This window comes from Pelophylax lessonae (assembly GCF_965119305.1).
Source record: "Pelophylax lessonae genome assembly, chromosome: 9".
Classification (NCBI taxonomy): domain Eukaryota; kingdom Metazoa; phylum Chordata; class Amphibia; order Anura; family Ranidae; genus Pelophylax; species Pelophylax lessonae.
In genome coordinates this window covers 262,117,193-262,133,829 of record NC_138776.1, presented here as the reverse complement: position 1 = coordinate 262,133,829, position 16,637 = coordinate 262,117,193, and the positions used below count along the sequence as shown (strand labels likewise).

The 16,637-nt window shown below is 42.2% G+C and overlaps 3 protein-coding genes across 3 annotated transcripts in view; 2 read left to right on the top strand and 1 right to left on the bottom strand.

Annotated features, from left to right (window-relative positions):
* The window catches only part of LOC309562909 (gastrula zinc finger protein XlCGF66.1-like), a 471,303-nt gene that overhangs the window by 70,658 nt on the left and 384,008 nt on the right, over window positions 1-16,637 (bottom strand). The gene's annotated exons all lie outside the window — the stretch shown is intronic.
* LOC309562861 (uncharacterized protein) overlaps window positions 2,605-16,637 on the top strand; it is a 52,279-nt gene continuing 38,246 nt past the window's right edge. The window contains exon 1 of the mRNA XM_082267180.1: window positions 2,605-3,552. Coding sequence (XP_082123306.1) covers window positions 2,684-3,490 — 807 coding nt within the window. The 5' untranslated portion in view covers window positions 2,605-2,683 and the 3' untranslated portion in view covers window positions 3,491-3,552. The remainder of the gene's footprint in view (window positions 3,553-16,637) is intronic.
* LOC309564420 (uncharacterized protein) overlaps window positions 16,264-16,637 on the top strand; it is a gene marked incomplete at both ends in the record, with an annotated part of 648,900 nt that continues 648,526 nt past the window's right edge. Inside the window, 1 exon segment of the mRNA XM_082269050.1 lies at window positions 16,264-16,372. Within this exon segment, the coding sequence (XP_082125176.1) occupies window positions 16,264-16,372 (109 nt within the window).

Here is a 16,637-nt window from a genome sequence, read left to right as displayed (position 1 = left end):
TCACTCTCTGACTAAGGTCCAAGAATAAAGAAATTAACTTGTAGGAGATTCAGAGGAGCCATTTACTAGTTACCTTCAGGGTGTCGCCCTGTCGGAATATTTATACTGCTCTGAATATAACAGTGTCTATTTATGTCAATAAGCAAAGATCTGTAAGGTAGGAGAATCTCCACTTATTTCCACAAATCAATATGTAGCGAATTATTTTTATCGATCAATTTCTTTTTAAAAGCATATACCAATCTTAGTGAAAACAGTCTACAGTATGGAATATATAAAATATTTATTCACGAGACCTGTAATCACAATAAATGATCAGACTTGAGTGACACAAAGAGATAACTTTAGATAAAATACAAACTTCAAACAATAAATGCAATGTGATGTGTAGCTCAATAATGAAAGTAAAAATAAAGCAAGATTACATTTTTCACAGGTATAGTAGAAACCATATTTAAATGTTCTATATAATCAGACCACAATTGTCTGCGAATTACGCAGCCGACAGTCACTCCACTGCAGATGGAGCGAGAATAGGCTATGCAAAACAGGAGACTAATACGCTAATATGCGCTAAATCTGATATTAATAAAAATGTATAAAAACAAAAATCAGCTATTAGAGAAAAATCTACATATGGTTAATACGGCTGGGACTGTAATCTCGTTAGCCTTAAATATGAAATGTAAACATGTAAGGAAGCAAATACATGATAGTAAATATCAAATAACAGCAAGGTATATTTACCTTACTTAAAATGGCTGCTAGCTTAAATGGACGTTACCAGAGTCCTTACGATGGCTGCCTTCCCAAAATGGTGGCCGGTTAGGGAGGAGTTTCGTTTGGCTTCCTTCAAAGTTTTAGATACATGATGGAGCAAGATGGAGTCTGTATAGATGAGTATATGCATGGCTGTAGTAGCGTGTGTGTTGTACGTGTAATGTATGTTGTGTAATGTAATGTGTGATCTCTCACATCTGGTTTCTCCTTTTTATATTGTATTGAACAAAAGACTATTAAAATTACCATAAGTTAAACCCAGAGGTAGGAACTACATCCCCATTGGTTGGGCTAACTTATCCATTAACTGGTGAGGTCATTGGGTGACACCTCTTGGTTGTCCAGTATATGGATATTAAAACTATATGATTTCTCCATTTAAGACTATCATGAAAACAACATAATAATTTATTCATACTCTCATCTATTACATGTCCATCTAATAATATCCATCATGTATCTAAGAAAGGATTGAATCTGGTAACACCATTTAAAAAATAATCTATTATTAATATATATCTATATATAAATATTGGAAATGACTGTCTAAACCAAAGACTTCGCTTAGCATCAGTCACCAAAGATGGCAGTATTGTGTCGCTCTTTAGATTTAGTATATAGCAATATAACAAATAAACTTTGAACCTTATACTGAAAAAGAGCCTATAATCCCAGACCTTCTCAACTAGACACCTGGCAAGGTCAGAAAAAGTTTTATGATACTTTACCACTTACAAGAGCTTATTTACTGAAGCCTTACTAAACATGAGATCATGAGTCATCTAAATCAGTTAGAGCTAGAATTTAGCAAGAATGAAACAACTTTAATATATAAAGATTTCCTACATATCTATGTATGTTATTCATATATATATTTCATTGTTAATATCCTTTTACATAGGATTATAATATATCTTTAAATCTTATTTTTAAATGGGTCTAAACACAGAATACTTGACTAGGGTTTATGATTACCACACAAACAAGATTATCTTGGTATAGCTTCAGCTAGACTTTATCTAAAGAAAGCCAACAGGCTATTTATTTATTACCTTAGGTCAACACAGCATGTTTGGGTAAACCTTTTAAGAATCTCCTGAATAGACACTTTTCATTAAAGGAGATTTAACCTTTCAGTAACCTTAACAAAAATGGATGTCACTGCTTAATATTTCTATATAGAACAAAATATGACATATTTCCATATTTCTTTTATTTAATCTCCCCCAATAATTCTGACAGCCCAAATAACCAAACTGGATTGCAAGCTAACACAATATAGGTTATTTCATCCCACCTACCAAATGATACAAACGGAATAAGTCAAAAATATAGGAAAGAAATGAACTGGTTGGAGATTCAGAGAACCCATTTACTAGTTACCTTGAGGGTGGAATTGTAAGATCCTCAGAGACAAAGCTGCCTGATGTGGACAGAGTCCTGGTTTAGGAGACCCATTCTGTTCATGTCTAGTAATAATCTTTTTATTTCTATTTTAGTACATGGACGGGAGATGAGGAAAACCTCAGAGGATTGTCTCACTTTGTCTCCAGACTGTAAAGTAGAAGATGAGGACATCACATGGTATAGTCCAGGAGAAAACCCGGCTACCTCATATGTCCACCTGCCACCACACAGTGTAGATGTACCATCATATTCCTCTTATCCTGAGGAACTTCAGACTGTAAGGGCCGGTGCCAGACCATGGTATTCCTCCTATCCTGAGGAACCTCACACTGTGAGGGATGGTACTGGACCATCATATTTCTCTTATGCTGGGAAACCTCAGACTGTGAGGAATGGTACTGGACCATCCTATTCCTCTGATGCTGAGGAACCTCAGACTGTGAGGGACGGTGCCGGACCATCGTATTCCTCTTATCTTGAGGCACCTCATACTGTGATGGACGGTGCTGTCCTTCCAACAGAGAAGAGGTTTTCCTGTACTGAGTGCGGGAAGTGTTTCCGTTTCAAATGCAGTTTCAAAGTGCATAAAAGAATCCACACAGGTGAGAAGCCACATACCTGCCCTGAGTGTGGGAAATGTTTTTCAGAGAAGTCCTACCTTACCAAACATCGGAGACTGCACACAGGTGAGAGGCCGTATTCCTGTCCTGTGTGTGAGAAATCTTTTGCAAACAGATCCAATTTTGTCAGACATCAAAGGTCTCACACGGGGGAAAAATCTCATTTCTGTTCTGAGTGCGGGAAATGTTTTTCCCAGAAGTCCAATCTCTTAGTACATCAAAGGTCTCACACGGGTGAGAGGCTTTATTCCTGTTCTGAGTGCGGGAAATGTTTTGTAGAAAAAGCAGATCTTGTCACACATCAGAGGTCTCACACGGGGGAAAAACCATATTTCTGTTCTGAGTGCGGGAAATGTTTTTCACAAAGGTCCAATCTTATCACACATCAAAGGTCTCACACGGGTGAGAGGCCTTTTTCCTGTCCCGAGTGCGGGAATTGTTACTTACAAAGAGCAGACCTTATCACGCATCAGAGGTCTCACACGGGGGAAAAGCCATATTCCTGTCCTGAGTGCAAGAAAGGTTTTTCAGATAAGTCACATCTTTACAGACATCAGAGGTCTCACACGGGGGAGAAGCCATTCTCCTGTCCTGATTGCGGGAAATGTTTTTCACGGAAGTCCCATCTTTACACACATCAGAGATTACACACAAAGCAGAAGCCGTATTCCTGTCCTGAGTGAGGGAATTGTTCTTCACTGAAGTCCTGTCTTCCTGTACATCAGGGATCCCACACAACCCTTGAGTTGTATTTGTGCCTTGAGTGCGGGAAATGTTTATCAGATAAGTTCAATCTTCACACACAGGTGTGAAGCCGTATTCCTGCCCTGAGTGTGGGAAATGTTTTTCACAGAAGTGCCATCTTGACAAACATCAGAGATTACACACGGGGGAGAAGCCGTATTCCTGTCCTGAGTGAGGGAATTGTTCCTCACTGAAGTCCTGTCTTCCTGTACATCAGGGGTCCCACAAAACCATTGAGGTGTATGAGTGCCTTGAGTGTGGGAAATGTCTTCTATATGAATGTTTCTGGACATGTAGGGAAGAAGCACACCCTGATATACACCTCAGATATACTCCACGGCTGATCTTCATCATGTAAGAAACCCTTCATAAGGAGATCAGAGATCACCAAAGACATGGATGAAGTGTTGTCCCTTGTTGGCCATTGATAGCAGGAGAAAAATAAAAATGGAGTCCTTACCTTTCATTGGCTGAGTACATTTTGGGGTGGAAGCTTTCACAAACACTAAGAGGTCTGCTTTTTTTTAAATGTTTGATTGAATGTGAGCAGCCATGACAAATGTTGGTCGTATTTTATTTCATACAATGATTTCCTATCATCATTGGTTCCATCTAGTGTCCATAATGTGGTATTGCAAAATTCCTTCCATTTCCTGATGGAGGTATTTCAGAAAAAGTACCTCATTATACCCTCTAGTTTTGCTGTGGCCACAATGTTGTGTACAGTGAGGAGCTGCCGTATGTTAGCGTTCAGGAGGGTGGTCGGGCCGCCGTTTTTACCGCTTCCAACCTCATGTGTGATCAAGCCCTAAATGTCAGGACACGTTTATTCAAAGACAAGAAATTAGTCTCCATGCAATTTATTTTCATTGTTAGTTGTATTGCTATGTTTGCTGTTTCCGTATGTTTTTACTACAATCTTGTTGAAGGTAAAATCATAATAAAATAATCTATTAAACGAAAAAAAAAAATGTGTATACCGGAGCAATGATGAGAAATCTTCCATTTCATGTATACGATACGTTAAAAAATCTTTACAGGTCCTCATTTTATTGTTAACCATAAATATTGGGCCAGAGTGCAGTGGGTCAGAAGTATATCATATACAGCCCAGGGAACAGAGTGCAGTGGTCAGGTGTATATCATATACAGCCCAGGGTACAGAGTGCAGTGGTCAGGAGTAGATCATATACAGCCCAGGGTACAGAGTGCAGTGGTCAGGAGTATGTCATATACAGCCCAGGGTACAGAGTGCAGTGGTCAGGAGTATCTCATATACAGCCCAGGGTACAGAGTGCAGTGGTCAGGAATATATCATATACAGCCCAGGGTACAGAGTGCAGTGGTCAGGAGTATATCATATACAACCCAAGGTCCAGAGAGCAGTGGTAGAGTATATCAAACACATCCTAAGGTACGGAGTTACAGTGATCAGGAGTATAACATATACAGCCCAGGATAACCTTCAACCAGAGAAGGCGGGAATAGTGAAGTAACCACCTCTGCACCCACTAGAAGGTGGTGTGCCCACTTCCTGTGGGAGCTTGAAAAAGATTGCAAGGATCTACTTTCATGGTTGAACCCAGATGTGATATAGAAGTGGGAGACAAGTGATTGGCAGCCAGGACCCTGTCCAAGGTGCATCATGGAAAAGTGCTTGTCCAAATGACCGATCTGGGTACAACTCTTATACTGTTGCCAGCCCAGCTGGTTATTGCTCTTGTGTACACCATTCCAAAAAAGTGTTTTGAAACAACTTGCCCCAGGGTAAAAGCTGCATGTGCCGCTTTAACAGCTACCATAAAAACTTTAGAGGACTCTCGTAACCAGCAGGTGTCTCTGCCAATACATGAGTTTTCCTTCAATCAGCAACAACTCCTACATCAGTTTTTTGGAAAAACATGTGCTGGTAATTGCTGGGGGGCCCTGGTTCTAGATCATCCTTTTTACACTGGGGACGCTGTCCCAATCCAAGCAGGAGCCCATGGGCTGCCCCTGTGCTTATATGTTAAATATCATAAATTGAACACTTGTACCCATCGGATTGCTTACTCTTAGCTGTAGGTAGAGGAGCCTTTGATGGGCATAGGACAAGTGTGTTACTTTTTGACACTGGAAGTATCTAGTGGCTATTGGCAGGTGCCTGTAAGGGAGGAGGATCAAGACTTTATCACCCTTTTGGGATTGTGCGAGTTCAATTGCAAGCTAAACAATGCCCCTGGGACATTTCAGTGACTTATGCAATGATGTTTGAGGGGCCCTAACTTCAACAAATTCTCATTTATCTGAATGACATCACCATCTTTTCAAAGACCATATCATAGACGTGGATCACGTCTTCAACAGACTGACACAATACGGACTTAACCAAGTGCCATCGTATGCAGAATTGGATACAGTATTTGAGCAATGTTTGTAGAGGCTGGAGGGTGTCCCTTGATTCGGCTAAAATCCAAGTACAGGAATGGCCAGTTCCAAAATCAGTGACAGAACTGCACTCTTTTCCGAGACTGGTAGGATACTACCAACATTTTATTCCCAATTTTTTCCAGATTGTCACTCCTTTCACACAATTGTGTGGGCTTTTCACTCAACAGAAAAGCAAGTAATCTCCTCCCATCCAGGCCAACTGGCCATCTATCTAAATGGAGAGAACTAAGGGAACACATAGTGTTCAAATATAAAAACGTGGGACTTTGTATGAGATGTTGCCAGTATACATATGATGACATAGTGGTAATACATATACAACTGCTGGTAAGCATTTGGAAGCATATGATTAATCATCACGTGTTTATTGACAAATTCAATAGCACATAAAAATCAGTATAGTTTGCCCAAGTACATAGTATTTTTGTGAAGTTTATCTGGGCAAACGGGAGGTCTCGAATTTCTCGATCCCACTTGACGCTACCGAAACAATTCGGAGGTTTGGCCCTTCCGGATGTTACGAAGTACCACCTAGCGGTCCACCTTGGCCGCCTTATAGATTGGTGGAGGCATGGTGATGGTAAATTATGGGTGCAACTGGAAAGGGGTCAGACTTCCGCATCTCTGAAGGGGCTGCCGTGGGTTGTGGGGGAACTCCCCCACCAGCTCCGCCAACACCCCACGATTGGGGTGACGATTGCGGCTGTCCGCCGTTTATTGTCCCACGCCTCCATCTCCACACAACGTCTCCTCTATACCCTATCCTGGGAAACCCGGGGTTTGCTCCTGGCATGGCCACCGGGGCATTCCGTGGATTAGAAGCCCGGGGGCTTACTCGGGCCTCCCACTTTATTCGGGGGTCCCGTTGGCCGACGTTGGAAGAGCTGATGACAGGGGTCGGCCCCTTCCAGTTGGGATTTTGGCATGCGGTCCAAATTCACCATTTTCTGCATTCCCTGCCAGCGCCTTCATTATTTGTTCGGGATTATACCCTATTTGAGGAGCTCTGCCTGGGGACTGGGAACCTTCCAGGTACGTTATCCAAATCCTATGGTCTATTGATTGCACCTGAGGAGGATTTTGTACTTCCTAGTCTGGGCAAATGGGAGCGGGATCTCGGCCTTACTCTTACTCCGGCACAACGTTTAAAAATCTATACCCTGGCCTTGAAAATGCCAACTTGCACGAAATTACAGGAATTGAATTACAAGATCCTCACTCGGTGGTACCGCGTTCCCTCTCTTCTGCATAGGCTGTTTCCTGATGCGACAGACCGTTGCTGGAGATGCCAAGGGGCAGTGGGCACAATGCTCCACATTTTCTGGTCTTGCCCCCGCTTGGGGACCTTTTGGAAAGACGTTAGAGCCCTCCTAGGGGAGCTCTCGGACCGGGATATCCCGGATACTCCGGAATTCTTCCTGTTGCAGGTGACTACCATGCCCATCTCTAAATGCAAGAAATCCATCATCCCTCATGTGCTGTGTGCAGCGAAAGCTTGTATTCCGATGCGGTGGAAATCGTCTACAGCACCGACGATTAAAGATTGCATGCACAAGATGGAGGATATTAACCGAATGGTAGACCTCACCCTCACGCGGCAGCATCGCAGGGAGCGATATGAGAGGATTTGGGGGTACTGGAACATCTTTATACTATTGGACAAGGGGAGATCCCTGATGTGTGACTAATGCTATGACTGTGGCCGTGCATATGATGAGTTTGTGTGGGGTCCGCCCCCTGCCCTCCCTCTCCCTCCCCCCCCTCCCTCATATCCTTTCCTTTCACTTGCCCTCCCTTCCCCGCCTCCCTCACCTTCCTTTTCCTCACTTTTCTTTCTTTCTCCACCCTAATGGGTCCTACTCTGCTTTTCTCTATCTCTCTTAACTGTCTTCTTGCAAAAATCAGGGAGTGACGGTTGGGGAGGTATGCTTCCCTTGTTTACGTTCTTAGTGACACTCAGCTCGGTGCCTTATCGGATTATATATCCAACGAAAGTGTTTGCCCTTCCCCTGGTATCGGGGGTTGGCCTTACGGCTACGTTGGGCACTTCAGTATGTGTTGACCTAACGATCTATCTGGATATTTGACTCGCATTTTACTTCTGAGTTTGTTGCATTTTCATGACAGATGTATAACAATGTTGTCCTTTCCACTGTTATTCCTTTTAAATAAAATATTTGAAAAAAAAAAAAAAAAAATCAGTATAGTAGATAAAACATTGAATCAAAGGGGAATATACATACTGTACAAATGATAACATGATATGACTGTAAAAATAATATAAATACTTATTATATGTCCCCCATTATAAGTTTTACTACATGCCACTGGGGATTATTTCCCCATTTGGCTACCTTTTTTCCCCATTTGTATATCCTTTTTTTCCCCCAAACCTACTGTCACTGGGGCATAGATGTCAATCCCTATCGGTCCCTGGTTGGGAACTGCAATGCGCCCCGTCCGTTTCTGCTCCCCCTCCCCCTCCCTCTCCCTGACCTATTGGCTGGGGATGGGGCGGGGTCGTGTCCGCGACGCATCGGCGCCACGACCTCCGTGCTGAGTGTGACGTTGACACAGCGTCGACGTCCGGGCACGTGAATTCCATCAGCGTTCTTATCTGGGACGCCATTCCTAGCAGCATTAGTCTGCCCGGTGGTGATCCCGTAGCACGAACGATCCGTGACGCTGGGAGCGATCTCTGCCTTCGCCGCAGTGCAGATTTTTCTCAATGGTTTTTACTTTCATCACTCACTCAGAATACCAGGTTACTAGTATATATCTAGAATTTGCCCTCCTTTTCACTTCTATTGGTTTATACCCTTCACCCTCACCTTGGCAATACTACCGTTTTCTTTAGTCACTTCATACAAAGTCCTGTTGTGCGTTTTGGTATAAAATTTGACTATTTTTAATTTATTACTAAAAGGCGATGTCTGAACTATCAATAGAATTTATGACGCAGTGCCTCCAGCCGATTACGGCAAATAATTTAATAACTAAAAACAAAACCCAATCAATTTTGTTCAGACACTCATAGTATACCACGTAATTTTCCCGAGTTCTTTTTTTTATCAGTTAATTTCTTTTTAAAAGCATATACCGTATTTGCCGGCGTATAAGACGACTGGGCGTATAAGACGACCCCCAACTTTTCCAGGTAAAATATAGATTTTGGGATATACTACCCCTCTTCCAACGCACACCAAATACAAATTAAAAAAGCATCACATTTGATTTCAATATGGTCAATATTTCAATATTTGATTTCAAACTATGACCCAATAGTTAGAGGATAATATATTTGGCAAGTTTTAACTCAGGAAACAAAATAAAAAATGGCCCCTGATCTCAGTGACAGTGTTTTTTAATTTTTGAATGCATGTTTGAATTCAGCATCATGTCTGTAATGCAAAGATATTTTTGCTTTCTGTACACAACCAGCCCTTCCACATTTATATAGTGTGATCCAGCACCTAGATGCTATCGATGATTAAAAATACCATATGCCCGGGGTATGCAAAAAAGAGATAGAGAGAGAGAGAGCAGCCATGTGACCAGAAAAACATGCCTCTTTCACCTGTCTGGCCCGCCATTGTATCCTGTTACCGTACCTTCTTCTCTGCCTCTCAGATCTCGCACATGCGCGCCTGCACCGCTTTACTGCAGTCCTCGGGAGCGAGACACAGAGAAGGAGGTACGGTAATAGGATACAAGGGCGGGCCAGACGGGTGAAAGAGGCATACCATAGTCTCTGAGACAGGGAGGGCTTGGAAGCAGGGAGAGCCAATCCAAGCAGGCATACCGTGGCCCTTTTTGAGTCCCCCCCCCCCCCCCCTACCGCATAGTTCAGTCGGCTCCGAAGTTTCAGCATCTGCCCTATAAGACGATACCCGGCGTATAAGACGACCCCCGACTTTTGAGAAGATTTTCCTGGGTTAAAAAGTCGTCTTATACGCCGGCAAATACGGTACCAATCTTAGTGAAACAGTCTACAGTAGGGAATATATATATAAGAATATTTATTCGCAAGACATATTTTCACCATAAATGATCATACTTGAGTGACACAAAGAGATAACCTTACATAAAATACCAACTTAAAACGATAAATGCAATGTGATATTTAGCTAAACGATAAAAGTAAAATAAAGCAAGATTATGTTTTTCCCAGGTGTAGTATGAACCATAAATTAATATTCTATATAATCAGACCACAATAGTCTGCGAATCACATGGCCGAAAGTCATTCCACTGCAGATGAAGTGAGAATAAGCCATGCAAAACGGAAGACGTAAAATCGCAAATAATGCGCTTAATCTGATATTAAAAATGTTATAAAAACAAAAGTCATCTCTTTAGAGAAAAATCTACATATGGTTTATACGGCTGGGATTGTACTTTCGTTACCCTTTAAATAGGAAATGTAAAACATTTAAGGAAGTACATAAACAATATTGAATAATAATCAAGTAACAGCAAGGCATAATTACTATATTTAAAATGGCCGCTTATTTAGAATGGTAGTTACCAGGTTCCTTAAGAAGGCTGCATTTCCAAGATGGTGGCCAATTAGGGAGGAGTTTCGCTTGGCGTCCCTCAAAGGTTCAGATACATGGTGGACCAAGATGGCGTCTGTGTAGATGAGTCTATGCATGGCTGTTAGTAGTGTGTATGTTGTAAGTGTGATGTGTCTTGTGTCTTGTGTGTGTCCGTTGTGTTGTGTTGTATTACATCTCTGGTTTCTTTTTATTTTGTGTTGAACAAAAGGGCAGTAAAAATTATCATAAGCCAAACCCAGTGGGAGGAACATTATTCCTATTGGTTGGAACATCTTATTCATTAACTGGTGATGTCATAGGGTGACACCTCTTGGTTAACCAGTATATTAAAATTAAATAAAAATTTCTCCATTTAAGACTATTATAAAAAAAAACATAAAATGTAATCATGCTCTCATCTATGACGTCCATTTAATCCACCAGGTATCTGAATAAAGATTAATCTTGGTAACACTATTCTAATATTTAATATATCTTACGTAATATATATATATTGGATTTTACTTTTTAACCCAAGACTTCGATTAGTAGCAGTAAGAATTATATAGATACATATACAGTTATATATATTGATGCACAACAGCTTGTATATGTAACTTTTTCTACACATGGTTTGTTTCCAATTAGAGTATTATCCATTTAAGGGATTATTATGTTAACAACAGTACATTTATGATTTGGACTGGATGATAAAATATGGGCGAAATTTCTGACCATTTGACACTACTATATGATAGAATATAATGTACTTCTCAGTAGGAGGTTGTCATAACATCATAGTTCCATAACACCTTTTGTATATGATGGGGCAAAGATATCAGTTTATGATTTTATGAAATTCATTTTGAGATTTGCAGTTCTCATCAGCCTAAGTGACTCTGATATCATTTAATTTTCAATGGACAATTGTCTGTATGACACAATCTTTAACCATGTAAGTGTATGGGAATGTATTACCAATTCCAGTCTTTGTCAAGGCTAATTTCTATTTGTTTGTCCTCTCATGATTTAGACAATGGCTTATTTGCTGGTAGGTGATTGAACACAGGTGTTATCCTGAAATTGAGTTTCGCCCATTGTGTGAGCCATGGCCTGAACATAAAGTTTTACGACCTCTCTGGTTTTTCGTGTTTCAAGACCAGGGGAAGGATGTCTTATGTAAACCTTTTCCCCCAAAGGCCGATCCACCTGTGATAAGCGATTTATTTATCTGTCTTTCTGAGTATTGTATTTAAAAGTTTGTCAAACACAGTTTCCTTTCGGGGGGCAGATGACACAGCTTTTTATCTCAAAGTACATGCAAACAAAACCATCTCAAACAATGGACGCAATGTGTGTTTCAAACTGAAAGAGTTTTGACTCAATATGTAGCAAGGTCAATGGAGGCCTCAAAGTTCACAATTCTTGACCCGTAATAATAAAAATGTATTTCTATTTCGCACTGAAAGTTTAACAGTCCCACGTTTTTATATTTGAACACTATGTGTTCCCTTAGTCCTGTCCAATGAATACAATATTAGGGATGGAGACTCTGTTGCACAAGTCTCGTATAAAGTCCCATTCCCTCCTTTTTTTCCCCCAATTTTTCCAATGTCCCTTCCCTCCCCATGTCTCCCTTACTCCCACCTTTTGCTACTATCTAAATGGAGAATTTGACACCATCAAGGAATTTGTAACTACCGCTACCATTCTGGCATATGCTGACTACACCACACCCTTTCCATGTTTATACTGATGGTAGATTCCAGGGCACTATGGGCTGCACTTTTCCAAGAGCAGGATGTGTTGAGCATTTAACTGCTTATGCCAGTCGTATTTTAGACCGACAGACTACACCCACATAACTATTGTTCTTCAAGTTGGAATTTTTGGTAATGCTCTTAGCCATAACCAAGACGTTTGCAGAGTATTTGATAAGAGGATGAGTGGATATTTTTACCAACAGCAACAACCCCAAAGTGGGAACATTAGAACAATACTAGCTTGCTTGTTTGCTCTGTTTTAACTACACGACTGTCCTGGGTTCGGACCAAGCATGTTTTGGGAAACTTCAGGGAAACGTAGATGATGAGCCTGTACCACGTTGAAATCAATAGCTCTAGAACCAAAAATGCCAGTGGTCAGTGTAGTGGTCTCTTACATCAGTGACCAATGGGAGAAGGACCCTCTTATATCAGTGGCCCGTGTAGTAGTCCCTTACATTTCTGGCTAATGGGAGAAGGCCCCCCTTATATCAGTGGTCAGTGAGGTAGTCCCTCACATTGGTGACCGATGGGAGAATGACCACCTTAAATCAGCGATCAGTATGGTGATCCCTTACATTGGTGACCAATGGGAGAAGGACCCCCTTATGTCAGTGGTTAGTGTTGTGGTTTCTTACATTGGTGACCAATGGGAGAAAGACCCGCTTCTATCAGTGGTCATTGAGGTGGTTCCTTACATTGGTGATCAATGGGAGAAGGATTCCATTATATCAGTGGTCAGTGTAGTGGTCCCTTAAATTGGTGACCAATGGCAGAAGGACCACCTTATACCAGTGATCAGTATGATGGTCCTTTACATTGGTGACAAAAGGGAGAAGAACCCCCTTATGTCAGTGGTTAGTGTACTTGTCGCTTACTTTAGTGACCAATTGGAGAAAGATCCCCTTATATCAGTGATCACTGTAGTGGTCCATTACATTGGTGACCAATGGGAGAAGGATCCACTTATATCAGTGATCATTATAGTGGTCCCTTACATTGGTGGCCAATGGCTGAAGGACCACCTTATATCAGTGATCAGTATGATGGTCCCTTACATTGGTGACCAATGGGAGAAGGACCCCCTTAAATCAGTGGTCAGTGTAGTGGTCCATTACATTGGTGACCAATGGGAGAAAGACCTCCTTATATCATTGATCTGTATACTAGTTCTTTACATTAGTGACCAATGGGAGAAGGATCCCCTTATATCAGTGATCATTATAGTGGTCCCTTACATTGGTGACCACAGGTAGAAGGACCCTTTTATGTCAGTGGTTAGTGTAGTGGTCCTTTACATTGTTGACTAACGGGAGAAAGATCACCTTTTATCAGTGATCATTATAGTGGTCCCTTACATTAGCAACCAGTGGGAGAACCCCCTTATATCTGTGGTCAGTGTAGTGGTCCGATACATTACTGACTAACAGAAGAAGGACCCTCCTACATCAGTGATCCATATAGTAATCCCTTACATTAGCGACCAATGGGAGAAGGACCTCCTTATATCAATGGTTAGTGTAGTGGTCCCTTACATTGCTGACCAACTGGAGAAGGACCCCCCTTATATCAGTGGTCAGTGTAGTGGTCCCTTACATAGTGATCAATGGGAGGAGAACCCCCTTATATCAGTGGTCAGTGTAGTGGTCTCTTACATTGGTGACCAACAGGAGAATGCCCCCCTCACAGATCATTGATGCCAGTTGTTACTGCGAGACAGAAATTGGTCATTTGTCAGGGAACCCCTAGAGAGCCCTGGCTGAGAAAGGCTGGACTAGGCGGTAATCTATTCCTTGGTGGGAGTGGAGATGACCCCATCTATAAAGATATACAGTAAAAACACACACAGCACTAGGCCATGTTCACACTATGAGACGGGGATGCAGTTCCTCTGAGCTCCACAAGGTGGTGATCTCACTTCTACCCAGACAGGAAGTCTCTATGGAAGACAGGAAGTGATGGCAGGTACAAACAGGAAGTAATGCCAGGTATAAATAAGAAATTCCAAGTAAGTCGGAAGAAATTCGAGAGACATTGTTGGAACTGGCAGCAGAGCAGGTAAAAAGATATTATTTACACCCAGTAACACCCCCGTCATGTCCGTCCTCTTCCTCCATAGTCACTGTGACGTCTTTTATTTCCAGCAGATGATGATAAACACATATACAGTGTGTAAACGTAGATTAACGCCTTCAGGGTCAGAACATTTCCCCACTTACGTGGCCGGAACATTTTCTTCATATTGGAGATATGTCACCTTTTCCACCATTTCCACCATTCACCTTCTCATCTCGCATACGAACAGATTATACCACTCTAATTTGTGACGGGAGGTGGGGGGTTTATTTAGGAATGATTGGAATATGTATGTGTTTACTTTTGATTATTGAAATAGGAAAAAAGAGGAAAATGTTTAATTTGTAAATATAATTACTCATAATGATCCATGTCTCATATATTTATCCAAAAATGTGATCAGTAAAGTCTCCAGAGTACACGGAGATTACAGGGCTTTGATGTGTCCTGGCAAAGTCGAAGATTAAGTTCATCCTTTAGTTTAGGAGAGGTGGGACGCACCCTGAGAGAAATTATTCTGTGTGTACAGAAACCTCACAGAGCGCCCCTCGCAGCTCCCCCTCCTTATGTCCCTCCAACCGGAGTCAGAGAATCCTATGACATCACACTGACTTCACAGCTCTTCCTTTCTTGTCCTTTCATCCAAAGTCAGAGAATATTTTGACATCACACTGACCATTTATAGCGCTCCTCCTCCCAATGTCCCTCCACTCGGAGTCAAAGAATCCTATGACATCACACTGACCTCACAGCTCCTCCTTCCAATGTCCCTCTATCCAGGGTCAGAGAATTCTATGACATTACATTGACCTCATAGCTCATCCTCCCAATGTCCCTCCACTTGGAGTCAAAGAATCCTATGACATCACACTGACCTCACAGCTCCTCCTCCCAATGTTCCTCCATCCAGAGTCAGAGAATCCTATGACATCACACTGACCTCATAGCTCCTCCTTCCAATGTCCCTTCACCCGGTGTCAAAGAATCTTACAATATCCTACTGACCTCAGAGTTCCTCATCCCAATGTTCCTTCATCCAAGGTCAGAGAATCCTTTGACATCACACTGACCTCACAGCTCCTCCTTCCAATGTCCCTCCATCCAGAGTCAGAGAATCCTATGACATTACACTGATCTCATAGCTCCTCCTCCCAATGTCCCTCCATCTAGGGTCAGAGAATCCTTTGACATCACACTGACCTCACAGCTCCTCCTTCCAATGTCCCTCCATCCAGAGTCAGAGAATCCTATGACATTACACTGACCTCATAGCTCCTCCTCCCAATGTCCCTCCATCTAGGGTCAGAGAGTCCTATGACATCATACTGACCTCATAACTCCTCCTTCCAATGTCCCTCTATCCAGGGTCAGAGAATTCTATGACATTACATTGACCTCATAGCTCATCCTCCCAATGTCCCTCCACTTGGAGTCAAAGAATCCTATGACATCACACTGACCTCACAGCTCCTCCTCCCAATGTCCCTCCATCCAGAGTCAGAGAATCCTATGACATCACACTGACCTTATAGCTCCTCCTCCCAATGTCCCTCCATCTAGGGTCAGAGAGTCCTATGACATCATACTGACCTCATAACTCCTCCTCCCAATGTCCCTACATCTAGGGTCAGAGAATCTTGTGACATCACACTGACCACACAGCTGCTCCTCCCAATGTACCTCCATTTGTAGCCAGAGAATCCTATGACATCAAACTGACCTCACAGCTCCTCCTTCCAATGTCCCCCATCCAAAATCAGAGACTTCTATGACAGTACACTGACCTCACATCTCCTCCTCCCAATGGCCTTCCATCTGGAGTTAAAGAACCCTCTGACATCACATTGACCTCACAGCTCCTCCTCCCACTGTTCATCTGTAGTCAACCCATCCTATGACATCACAATGACCTCACAACTCCTCCCAATGTCCCTCCATCCAAAATCAGAGAATTCTATGACCGTACACAGACCTCGACCTCACAGCTCCTCCTCCCAATGTTCCTATATCAAGAGTCAGAAAATCCTATTACATCACATTGTCCTCACAGCGGCTCCTTCTAATCTCTAACCCTCCAACCAGAATTAGCACATCTTTTACATCATACTGACCCTTCACTAACCTCAGTTTCTCCTCCCAATGGCCCTCCATCCAGAGTCAGCTCATCATATAACATGGCTCTTTTTTTTTTTCCAATGCTCAAAGAATTAGGGGGGGGGGGGCTCGCAGAAACAGCACAAACAAAGCAGGACTGTTGGTTCTGCATCGTGTCTAAATAC